Source organism: Liolophura sinensis, chromosome 7 (genome assembly GCF_032854445.1).
Source record: "Liolophura sinensis isolate JHLJ2023 chromosome 7, CUHK_Ljap_v2, whole genome shotgun sequence".
Taxonomy (NCBI): domain Eukaryota; kingdom Metazoa; phylum Mollusca; class Polyplacophora; order Chitonida; family Chitonidae; genus Liolophura; species Liolophura sinensis.
The window spans coordinates 59,342,534-59,355,879 of record NC_088301.1 but is presented as its reverse complement, the minus strand read 5'-3'; the positions used below and the strand labels follow the sequence as shown (position 1 = coordinate 59,355,879).

The following is a 13,346-nucleotide window of genomic DNA, read 5'->3' as shown; positions in this document are numbered from 1 at the left end:
CTCTTCACTTTCGTTCCACATTTTGATGATCTATAGTTTTGCTGTGGATCTTTAAAACAATGGTGCTGTAATCTCGTCTTTAGGTTCTCCACTTATCTGAGTTCCACCAGGTAGTATTTCTCCGTGAAAGTGGTGCATCTATATCTTTCCAACTATTGCCTTTCTTGTATACAATTTGCCTTCACCATTCAGGTAAGTATCCAGGCTGAAATTCTTAATAAGTTGTAGGTAAAATGTTCAGTATATACATCTCCACGAGAAAGGTCAGAACTGACCAGTGTCCACCTCAGGCTATGGCTGATGTAAACTTATGTGGGTTTGCCAGGTCTTCTAAAGGGCATTGTGTAATGTCTGCACTTAGTTTCCCCTGTTCTCTCTGGGACTGAAGGGGTTAAGCCAGAGCTAATTAACACTACCACTGGCCAGTTGGCTTTAGCTGACAGGAAACCCTGGAGGCTGTAATTGTATCGCCCACCTGCCCAACCAGGCTTGACCATGCCCTGGTTATTGCCACATAGATGAACAAAACAGAGAGGGCTCTGGGTCTTGGCCTCCTGCTGGTCACTTCAATGACTAGCCAATCCCTGTGGGTCAGTTCCCAGGGAATAAGGTTACGCAACATTACACAACTCTACCCAAGTGAATGTAAGCCCTCTGTGGGTTTTAGGAGGTCTCTTCCAACATTGCAGGGGCTAACAGGGAACAGGACTAGGGGGTTAAGAGGCCTTTGTGTGTTGAACAGCCAGACCTCCAGGCTACCTACTGTACTTAGCACCTTTATACCCAACTTCCCCAAACCCCTTTCACCCTGACAAGTGTGACCAGAAAATGGGACAAACCAGTCATTTCCTCTAGGCCCATCATAATAAAATAATGACTGTGGCATAATGAAGAGTTTGGCTTTCATTTAGGCCTTGTGAACAAGATGCATTGTATGACTGGTAACCCTTTGTCCCTGAGCTGTTAACAAGGGCAAAAGCGCGCTTTGAAGAACACTAACTTGTCTACTGTTACATACCTAGCTGTAATGGCTTCTGATTATTAGACATGCAAAGACCTCAGGTCCTGTTATATGATGGTAATTCCTGAAAACTTTCATCATTATAACACATACATGTCTAGAAACAAAATGAACAACACCTAGAGTAAGCCTGTGTTATAAAAATAGAAACCTCATGCTGTAACAAATTCATTTTCTCGAGAGTCTGTGGTTTACAGGTGATAAGATATAAATTTAATGAGATTTGTCCTTGCTTATTACCTTAAAGTGGAAAACGAAGTGTTTAGCAACAGTTGTAGTTTATGATAAATTCATCTGGTATAAGTACTCAATTAGCTACCAAAAGAATCTTAATATTAATTAACAAGTTACTTTCTTTGGTCTCCTTGGTCACCAATATATTAAAAATATTGTATTTCATGTAAATGAAAGTCAGTTTATCAAACTGAAGTTTTAAATAATGATGATTTAAATAACTAGATGTACAATGGGCTTGTTAACAGCCTATAACACGTCAGTGAGACATGTTTGTCACAAGTCGGTTTCTAGGAGGTTTATTGTAAGTTGAACCTCAAACATCACAGAATTGACATCTCTGAACTTCTTTCTGTGAATGTATTTCCAGTGACATGCTTTTGTCTTATGTATATCCCTTTCTGAATGGAGATGTCAGATTCTAGATATCATTTGTTGTTACAGCTCTCCACATTGGTTTTTGTTTTACTTCCTCATGAAGCATTAAATTTCAACGTTGTGTATTGTCAGAACTGAAAAGAAATGTCAGAATCAGTTGACAACAAACTGAGTTGGGAAAAGGGTAAATTCGTAGCCAATGGGTGTTTCCTGGTGGATGGTAATGTGTTTCTCAGGATTTGATGAGTCACATGACGCTTGTGATAACATGCTTGTTTGGTGTTTGATTATGTCCTTGTTAAAGAACAGTGTAGTCAATCATGTTATCTTAGGCATTTACTACCTTTCCCATACTTGGGGTTATGTAATGTTGTGTATTATGATGAAACAAAAGCATGTGTATAACTGGCATGCCTGATTTGTTAAAGCTATGGGACTGTGTTAATTCTTCTGCATTAAGAATGGTTCATATTTCAAAAACATTATGAACAATAACTTGATGCTATAATAATAGCTAGAGTGGATATTGATAGAATAATTCATTATAGCAAGATTCTGTTTTTATACACCACCAGGTTTTAAACAAGTCGAATTGTAGCATCGTTGTGAGAGATGTTTGTACATTGAAACCTTGCTAACCAATAAATCTGAGGTTATCTATATTCAAACCCCAGCTGTAATGTTAGTCTGTCAACTTCTTAATGCCTCTTAATTTTGCAGAGCCCTTTCATAATTCATTTGTTTTCTTTAAGTATATTATTACACTTGTGCTTTTTAGAGAAGAAAAGAAATACATGAACCTAAAAATAATTTCAAGAACTTTAATTGTGAAATTGATACTTTTTAACTCTTTAAATTGATAACTTATGATATTGTATTATTTTAATTTATTTGTATACGTTGAAACTTGAAAATAGAAAATAGCCTTCCCATTGTGAAGGCAAACATAAAAAGATTCAGGCTATTCTAGTGTTTACCTAAATAGTTATTTAGCAGGTCTACGCATTAATATTCAATATCCTTCCCATGAGTATGACATACTTTGTTAGGGTCATGGCATGTGGGGTCGTTCTTCTACCCCATGGGGCATTTCTCTACACTTCTTCTTCCACCCCATGGAGTTTTTCTCTACAGTTCATATTCTACCCCATGGAGTTTTTCTCTACACTTCATATTCCACCCCATGGAGTTTTTCTCTACACTTCATCTTCTACCCCATGGGAGTAGGTCATTGTCCTGCTAATTAGTTCCTGGGAGACACTCCAGGCTTAGTCAATACCATACCCACCCCCAAACCCCCCACTCTTCTTCCTCCTGTGGAGTCCAGGATTAGGATCAGGTGTGCCTTCATATACATTGCTTCGGATTAAACTTTAAACTTTTGAAAAATTTTGAATAGATATTGTCTAAATACATTGTTTCTTGGACAAATGTGGAAATGCATGGCTCATTCAAAGATATGTTGAAATTATTCGAGCATTTTTTAAATGTTATGGGGTTGAAGAGTGATATTACAACATTGCTTGTCTATTATTAAAGATACATCTGTCAGTTGTTTTGAATCCACCTGTAAAAAATGTTGGCAGCCTGTGGAATTGTAGCTCTTGTGTTCATAGTTATACAAACCAAACCAATTACTTCCACTTTTCTGGTGAGAATGATGGTCCTTTTTCTTTTCTCCATCTGACACACATTTGGAAATGGCAAATGTGGTCGGCAGAATTAGGACAAGGCTATATGTCATCAATATGTACAAGAAAAGGAAAAAAAAAAACACAAAACGTTGGTACATTTAGGGAAGGCTAACACATTAGTTAAGTGACCTCTATCTTTCATTGCCAGTCATTTTCCTCTCAACATCAACCGATCAAGTGTGTCATTCAAAGAAAGCCTAAGGGATTTGTGTGTATCCCCTTTTTGTGAAGACCATACTACAGGAACTTGGGGCATGAGAGCAGCCCTGTAGAAAAGTGTGTTGTGCATGTTAACCACCACATAAGGTATACATCATGTGTAGTTAGTTGTGGAGGTTAAGCTTTCAATGGCAGGTGGGACACCTGTGAAGCTCACAGGTCTTCATTGTGACCGTAAATGCCAAGGTGTGTGTTCAGATAATCTCTGCTGGACCCAGACATTTTGTAAATGCTGAGATGTTGACCTGTAGTGGGAAGAAACCATCATAAATCTTCACTTGTTTAAGTTGGTGTTTTCCTTATTTGTGTTTCCTAAAGACATTGGGATTGTGTGTATGTCAGGGGAACTCCCTGAGGAAACCTCCTGATGAGAAGTTGTTCATGTTCCATCCTGATTTTGGAGTAGACACATGCCTTAAGTCTACCATGGCTCTGCCTGTTACATTGTAATAGGACATATTTTCAACATATAGCATTCCATTTGCACAGTGAACTTGCTTCATTTTTATAAATGTATGTAAATGTGAGAGAAAGGAAATTAAATTCAAAACTAAAATTCAGGAACTTCTTTTTCAACCAACTGCTTTTATAACAACATTATTATCAGTACAGCAACATGGATGTACATAAACTGACACTTCTTTAAACTTCAAGGTCACATCTGTGATAAGCCAGTGACAATTACACATTTTATTGCTGGAATGTACTCATAAATAGGTTTGAGAATTGTGCACAAACTTCAGCTATATGGATTTCTTAATAATGTTTTTGTGACATTTGCAGAAAATCATCGATAATTGCCTCACATGTGCACAAAAATTTGGTTGAAATTAAATTTGTGGAATGGAAAAGAAGTTGCTATATTTTACCTTTGAATGTTGTTTCCCTTGGCTCACTTTACATATACATGTATCTGTTTTACGAATATATAAAAAAACGTCCTTTTTCTGTATATGATTACTGTTTCCTTCCATGTACCTGTATTTGATTACTGTTTACTTTCATATACCTGTGTGTGATTGCTGTTTCCTTCCATGTACCAGTATTTGATTACTGTTTACTTTCATATACCTGTGTGTGATTGCTTTTTCCTTCCATGTACCTGTATTTGATTACTGTTTACTTTCATATACCTGTGTGTGATTGCTGTTTCCTTCCATGTACCTGTATTTGATTACTGTTTACTTTCATATACCTGTGTGTGATTACTGTTTCCTTCCATGTACCTGATTTGATTACTGTTTACTTTCATATACCTGTGTGTGATTGCTGTTTCCTTCCATGTACCTGATTTGATTACTGTTTACTTTCATATACCTGTGTGTGATTGCTGTTTCCTTCCATGTACCTGTGTGTGATTACTGTTCCGTTCCATGTACCTGTGTGTGATTGCTGTTTCCTTCCATGTACCTGTGTGTGATAACTGACCCCTTCCATGTACCTGTATGTGATTAATGTTTCCTTCCATGTATCTTTGTTTTCATACTGTGGTGTTTCAGACATTCCACCATCCACTGTCTCTGAAATATGGCTGCTTCTCCAGAACCACTTGGATGCTGGTAATCAATGCCCTGCTCACAGTCCTCAACATTGGCTTACCTGTAGCCAGGAAGCATGGTACGTACAGTAACACCTGAACAAAGCGCCTTTCATTATATTTACCAGGAGTTACAATTAAGTCCCCCAGACTTTTAAATGGGAAGCATTGAATTCTGAGGCATAAATTGGACACAGATAAATGTGGAAATGGGTGAATATTAACTGACCTTGTGAAGCACTGGTCAGGGTCTTTGTGACTCAGGAGACACTCACCGAGGTGGTGACTTCCTCTCCAGTCATACATGGGAAGGTCTGCCGGCACCCAGCAGATGGTCATGAGTTTGCCCCAATTAGCCCCCAGCACAACGGCTACTGTGGTGAAGTATTCTTGAGTACAGTGTAAAACATGAATCAAATAAATAAAGTAATGGCTAGTCAGTTGATGAGACTCGTAGATCCTTGTTATTCTCTCGATTGTATGTGATATATGATACTTTATACAACTTTTTTGACAGAATCTGCCTTTGTTGGGATGTGGAAGGAATTGGCAATTACATTGGATGATTTTCTCTTCTCAAAACAGTGAGACTTTATTCTGTGTATTATTGTAACATTAATTGTCTTCTATAATACCCTGGGTAAGTTTGATAACTTCATAATGGATGTTTATCCGATTTACATGAAGTTTTTGTCCCATACTTTAAGAAAAGATTTTGAAAGAGTGTATTTAGGTCATATATAGTGTTTGTCCTAGCCAGTCTGCTTTGGATCTTCACAGTGTACTGACAGTCAGAATTAGCAGCTGTATACTGCCTTTCATGGGAAAATATATGTTTTAATTTTTAAAATATAAATTTATATATTTATTTATTTATTCATGTATTTTATGTATAGATAAAGAATATACAATTTTTTTAAATGTATATATGAATTTTTTGGGAAATTCTGAGCCTCTAACACAGGTTTTGGTACAAATACTTTTTCACAGTGGAGAATATTTTCTTTCAGTGCTTCACCACAAACGTTGTCCGTGGAAGAATTTCAGAGAGATGAAGCAATCGATTGCAAGGTAATTGTTTTTGTCTAAAACTAGATAGTTCCAGATGCTGGATATCCCCTCTGTAAATTCATACTGTTAAATCATGTGTGATATGCTGCAATAGCCCAGTCATGGTTTCCAAATGAACAAAATGTGCCATTGAATAGATTATACATCTGATATTGCTACTGTTTTACACCCGAACATCTTGATTGCTCTATGTTGAATAGGGTGTATAGCTGATATTGATACCGTTTTACACCCAATATCTTGATTGTTCTTTGTTGAATAGGGTGTATAGCTCATATTGCTACTGTTTTACACCTGAATATCTTGATTGTTCTTTGTTGAATAGGATGTATAGCTCATATTGCTAATGTTTTACACCTGAATATCTTGATTATTCTTTGTTGAATAGGTTGTACAGCTGATTCGGGATGATATTCTCCCCCATGCAAGCACCATGCCAAAGGAATTTGTGTTGAAGATCATGGACATACTGAACAGAGGCTCGATACATTCAGCAACATCAGATACTTTCATAGGTATACATAAAGAAATGTTAAAAAATATGGTGCTTCAAAGTTAACTAATGCAGTGAAACACATTCATATTCATTCATTGTGTTGTGCTTGTAATTTTGTATTTGACCTTTGGTGTAATATTATACATGTTATACAGAGTTCCACATTTCTATTTTATAACATTGCTTATGTACATGTAACTAGTTCATAGAAGTGGGCACTGTCAAATACTATGACAATAGCACATCAGAATTCCCTTTAAACCTTAGTGAAACCTCAATGAATGGCTTTTTTTTTTACAGACACAGAATCCAGTAGAAAACTGAGAGAAGAGTTTGCTAAGTCCTGCTTTGAAACGTTGCTTCAGTTCTCCTTCATTAGCAACAAGGCTGGTTCAGAAGAGGGAGCTATCACTCGTCTGGCGGTGCAGTCTTTGCTGAGTCGCTGTCAGGAAGTTGTGAGGAAATATGTGGAGGATGAACGCCTCAGTGGCAAATGCCCATTACCAAGGTGAGAAAAGGCTGCAATGGACTAATCTGTGTAGGAGTCTTTTTTTTTATATACAAGTTATTTCCCTTCACACTTCCAAGTCTTGAAGCCTTTGACATTGTTAAAGTGAAGTTGTGTAAAGTCTTTGAGCCTAGGTCTCTGACATTGTTAAAGTAAAGTTGTGTAAAAGTCTTCGAGCCTGTTGTCTCTGACATTGTTAAAGTTGTGTAAAAGTCTTGGAGCCTGTTGTCTCTGACATTGTTAAATAAACTTGTGTAAAATTCTTGGAGCTTGTTGTCTCCGACATTGTTAAAGTAAAGTTGTGTAAAAGTCTTGGAGCCTGTTGTCTCTGACATTGTTTAAGTGAAGTTGTGTAAAAGTCTTGGAGCCTGTTGTCTCTGACATTGTTAAAGTTGTGTAAAATTCTTGGAGCTTGTTGTCTCTGACATTGTTAAAGTTGTGTAAAAGTCTTGGTCCCTGTTGTCTCTGACATTGTTAAAGTTGTGTAAAATTCTTGGTGCCTGTTTGTCTTTGACATTGTTAAAGTAAAGTTGTATAAAATTCTTGGTGCCTGTTGTCTGTGACATTGTTAAAGTTGTGTAAAAGTCTTGGAGCCTGTTGTCTCTGACATTGTTAAAGTTGTGTAAAAGTCTTGGAGCCTGTTGTCTCTGACATTGTTAAAGTTGTGTAAAAGTCTTAGAGCCTGTTGTCTCTGACATTGTTAAAGTAAAGTTGTGTAAAATTCTTGGAGCCTGTTGTCTCTGACATTGTTAAAGTAAAGTCGTGTAAAATTCTTGGAGCTTGTTGTCTCTGACATTGTTTAAGTGAAGTTGTGTAAAAGTCTTGGAGCCTGTTGTCTCTGACATTGTTAAAGTTGTGTAAAATTCTTGGAGCTTGTTGTCTCTGACATTGTTAAAGTAAAGTCGTGTAAAATGCACTTGGTGACCACTTTTATAACTCAGTAAATTTACTATTTAATTAGAATATTGGCAAGTTTTAATACATTACCAATTTATTGTGTAACATGAGCATTAATTCAGGTGTTTCATTAATTTTATTTTTGATTTGCTTACATGAAATTGTTAACCTGAAATAACCTCTGTGAGTTATAAAATGCATTCAGTCATCCAGAAAATTACATATTTATTTATCTGTGTCATTAGTGTTTTACACAAGAATGTTTCTCTTTGTTACATGGCAGCATGTAAGGACCAAAGGCTCATAGTCATTTTAGTCAGCAAAAATTGTGATGCATAATTCACTGTAGCATTTAAACCCTTTTAATGACCTGAAAAGTAAAAGATACATGTGTGATGGTTGTCATACCATAGGTTACAGAGTTATGCCCCTTATTCCAGTAATAGACTTTATTTTTCTGAATGTTAATACATCTAATCCCTAGATGGATTGATATTTTGGTGATCTTAGACATAATTCCTAAGGTCAGAGTTCAAGATATTTATCTTGTCAACATTATATCTCTAAGCATAATGAGTGAAATTCAAAAATACTTCGTAGGGATTCCTCCAGAAAGTCTGGTTTTCCCCACCAATAAAACAGACTGTAAGAAGTGAAAAATTTCTAAGCATACGTTGAGTAAGAAAGCAGTAAATAAATAAACCATGTGGTACATGTTTTTTTTCTGCCCTTAGGCCGAGGCTAGTGGAGATGACATCAGTGCTGAAGGCCATAACCACCTTACTTTCCTCTCTCAAGAAAGCTCCTCCAGGCAATGGTAAGTAGACACTTGTGTACAGTTAGGTAAACAGTAGGCACTTTTGTACAGTTAAGTAAATAGTATGAACGTGTGTACAGTAAAGTAAACAGTAGTCACTTATGTACAGTTTGGTAAACAGCAGGCACTTGTGTAGAGTTAGGTAAACGGTAGTCACTTGTGTACAGTTAGGTAAAGAGCAGGCACTTGTGTGCAGTTAGGTAAACAGTAGGCAGGTATGCGTAGGTCAGTAAACAGTAGGTACTTGTATACAGTTAGGTAAACAGTAGACACTTGTGTACAGTTATGAAAACAGCAGGCACTTGTGCACAGTTAGGTAAGTGGTATGCACTTATGTGTAGTTAAGTAAATAGTGGTTGCTTGTGTGCAGTTAAATAAACAGTAGGGGCTTGTGTGTGGGTAAGTAAACACTAGGCGCTTGTGAATAAGTAAGTAAACAGTAGACACATATGTATAGGTAAGTAAACAGTAGACACTGTGAATAGGTAAGTAAATATTAGACATGTGTATGGTGGGTAAACAGTAGACACGTGTATATGTAAGTAAACACTAGACACTTTGTATAGATATTTAAATAGACACTTGTGGTAAGTAAACACTAAAAGGTTATGAATAGGCAAGTAAACAGTAGACGCTTGAAACTTTAAATAAACAGTAGACATGTGTATGGTAGGTAAACAGTAGACACGTGTATATGTAAGTAAACAGTAGACACTTTGTATAGGTATTTAAATAGACACTTGTGTGTAGGTAAGTAAACACTAGACACTTGTGAATAGGTAAGTAAACACTAGATGCTTGTGAATAGGTAAGTAAACACTGCTGTACTAAGAATCATGTCATGTGAGAATCTATACATAAACCATGTAAGAGCTATGGGAAATTCCTGTATCAATGAGATAAATAAAAAAATAAATAAAATACTGAGTGATTTTAAAAAACACTTAATAGTAAAACAGCACACCATGTGATATAACAGTATTATTCCAAAATAGCTGGCGGATGTATGAATCTGAGTGTTCACAAGCAGCAGCCTTGTCTAAGGAATGGGGAATGTCTCCCGCCTGAAGATGTGCACTCCATTGTTCATGCTTGCATTTGCGGTGATGTCTTGTGAGCAGTCTAAACTGTTAACTTTTTACATCTAGTCATGCATTCCAAAAGAACAGTAGTCAGTTGAGCTTGGAAATTGGTGTTGCAATAGCGAAAATACTGTAGCTAAAGTCTGAAGTTTATGCTTACGCCTTACCCTGAAACATTCAACGCACTGGTGTTTGATTGTTTGATAGTCTGTTTTTGTTGTTTCAGTGGAGCCCAGCATGTGGTCACAGGTAATACAGCTGTACCCTGCTCTGGTAGACTGTACGACTTCCTCATCTCCACAGGTGTGTCGCTCCCTGAAGGAGGCGCTTCATGAATACAAAGATCTCTTACGACCCCCAGCCTCAGTTCTGAACGGAAGTTGTTAATAATTGCAATAACAGCAACCTTTTAAATGATATTTTCTAATAAATTTTATATTTGTACATGGCCATTAGGTATTGATACACTTACGAGAAGACATAAAATTGTAATTTTATCATTGTGAACAAGTGATCAGTGATCATTTATGTATGTGTGAAACCCTGTTAGTTTATTATTATTATTATTTTCACTCTCTTGGATAATTTCTATATTATATGTGGTTGTATTATGTGGCATTGTATCAAACATAAATGCCCAAATCTGGAACACAAATTTGTATCATAGATTCTTTAAAAATGTTCACCTTAGTTTGTAAGCCTATAAATTAGGACATGGTGCCTGTGTGGAAACTGACCCCATTCATGATTTAACTTCGTTTTCTTCACTATGTAAGATTTTGTGATCGTGCAAAATAGTGTCAGCCACTCAAATGGTTTCTGTTTCTTCTTAAAGTTGGAATTATGTCTGCACTTATACAGTGGATACATTGCCACATATAGTACATGTATTGTGTTGCTGTACTTCATGTGGTGGAAAAATTATGTTGACACTATACAGTGTTAACCACTTAATGAAGAGGATGGTGTATCCTGCCAGTGTGAATTTTCATGATTTCTGATGTGACTTCTTCCTAGAATAGCTATTACTGAAATCAAAACCCCTAAGTCAGCTGTATACGACATCTTGTCATATTGTGTGTTAAGTTGTTGTTGTTGTTGTGCTCGATGGAGATTCATTAATTTGTCCTTGGTTAATGTCCCATTAATTGTGTGTTTCCGCAAAACCATGTGTGCTTCATTTGCCTGCTGGATGTAGAATGGCCTTCAAGTAAGTGTACATAAATGTTTATTATGTTAGAATTGTCCCTTGCAAATGAAAAGTTCTTGGTGCAATAACTGAGAACTTACAGGTGAATTTGATTGATGCATATTTTCACTATTCCTTAGTATTTGTTCAATTTACTAATGTAGACCACATCCCGTCATGTTATAGAGTTATACGGCAAGTGTCTTATTTCTCAGCACTATCTCAAGTAGAGAAAAGGCCAGCCCAGTGATATACAAATCACTGGCAACAGGGTAATAAAATGAATAATAAAAATAAAACATTTAATGTTAAACATTGTTACATTGGTCAGTTCAGCCTCAAGATAATGTGTGTCATGTCTTCTGCTTGAAAGTACCTAAAGTAAGATTTTCTCAGATTGGCGGTGACTTTGAAGGAAAGACACAATTTTCAGACAGGATGTGTACTTCTTTTATGTTGCTATCGAGACTCTGAAGGAGGATAGATAAATAATCTACTTAATAATTGAATTATTGTTCTAAAAAGAGCCTGAAAAGTTTTCTTTTATTAGTTTCCCCATATGACCCTTGACATCAGGTTTAAATCGGTGATGAGACCATTTATCTATCTGTCTCCTACAAAGATCACCTTTAGTACCCTCCAAGGAGTCTGAAAAAGCAGAATGTTTGCTGCTGGCAGGACATAAAATTGTCCATGGTATGGAATGCACTTGGTATGTGGGTAATTTCTTGTCCAGACTGACCATTAACCTTGAAGTTCCTGGGCCAGTTCTGCCAGATGGAGTAACTCCCAAGATGGTATTTTCCATTTCACCTCACGTTACCAGACATTTCCAACCATTGTTGGAGTTACGACTGATCGCTTTTTGGCATATATGCATGAAAATGTAATCTCTGTTGTGGCACTAGAAACACATGCTATACTTGATAACGATGTCAGTTTTGCTTCTGTTTGTGATAACACTTAGAAATAGAACGATTATGATACATGATACAGATTAAATTATTATAATTGTAAACAATGTTATTATATATAAATACATATATATTGTAGAGATGCAGAGCAGTAAATCACATTGTTTTATTCATTGGCGAGAAATGCTACCATCATCATGGAGTTCATGGCATGGTTGAAATAAGATACTCGTGAAGGGCTTGTAAAGTATACAGGATGTAATTGTGGGTTTGTTATGGCACATAGGAGCTGGATAATTAATAGTCAGTCTCTAGTCTTGGTGAAAAAAACTTGTTCTTCAGAAAAATATTTGTCTTATATTTTATGTTTATATGTTATAGTGAACAAAGACTTGATTGCTGTTTTACCATTGTTGTTTATAGAGAGTTTATTGTATCTCTATGTGATATGTTATGCCCTTATCAGTTATTGGGACTAATTTTTGCTGGGTAATATGGAATATGCAGGTGTAAATATTAACTGATACCTACATGTAACACTTCTCTGAATTATCAAACTTGAGACAGAATGTTTCCTAATAAAACTTAATGTGAATAGACTAAAATTAGCATCTTGTTTATGTAACTGCTGATGAAATGTCGGAGTCACCATTAAATCAATCATGATCTGAATTCCGTTTCACCAGTATATGGAACCTACAGACCTGAAGTCGCAAACATGGACCTTGTTTGAAGGTGTTGGTGGTTTTATGCTGTACTGAGGAATATTTCAGTTGATGCGATCAGGTGTATGATGGCGAAAATCAGACTAACCCGATGGAAACCATCGCCCTTTACCACCTACCTCACAAGATTGTAAAGCCACATGTGAGCCAGTGGTTTTAAACAAATAAAGTTTATCTGACACCAGTATGACATGCACGTTGAGACTAAAGGTGGTAAAGTTTGTTACTTGATAAGGGTGATCACAGGTGAACTGTTATTAGAATTCTGGTGAATCAGTGGTCTTCTTACAAGATGCTATGTCTTGCCATGATTTATTTCATTTACTGTGTATATTATGCAAAAACTGTGTCGTGAAGTGTTTTTGTTATGGTATTAATTGTAAATTAAGTTAGGTTTAGTAAAAACACCAAAGTGGAGTATTTTCGATTTGTGACCTATGTGTTCTGGGCCTAGCAAAGCGGTGCAGGTTTTGGGTTTTTTCCCCCCTTGTTATGGACTCATTATTTCTCTAGGTATGGATATTTTATAGGACAAAATACCATACGGACTGCATGAGTAACAAA

General features: G+C 36.4%; 1 protein-coding gene across 1 annotated transcript in view; it reads left to right on the top strand.

Moving 5' to 3' along the window:
* Positions 1-12,651, top strand: part of LOC135469729 (protein MON2 homolog) — a 221,177-nt gene extending 208,526 nt beyond the window's left edge. Inside the window, 7 exon segments of the mRNA XM_064748295.1 lie at positions 5,046-5,163; positions 5,601-5,667; positions 6,094-6,154; positions 6,543-6,669; positions 6,951-7,158; positions 8,790-8,872; positions 10,181-12,651. Of these exon segments, the coding sequence (XP_064604365.1) occupies positions 5,046-5,163; positions 5,601-5,667; positions 6,094-6,154; positions 6,543-6,669; positions 6,951-7,158; positions 8,790-8,872; positions 10,181-10,341 (825 nt within the window). The 3' untranslated portion in view covers positions 10,342-12,651.
* Positions 12,652-13,346: the final 695 nt, after the last annotated feature.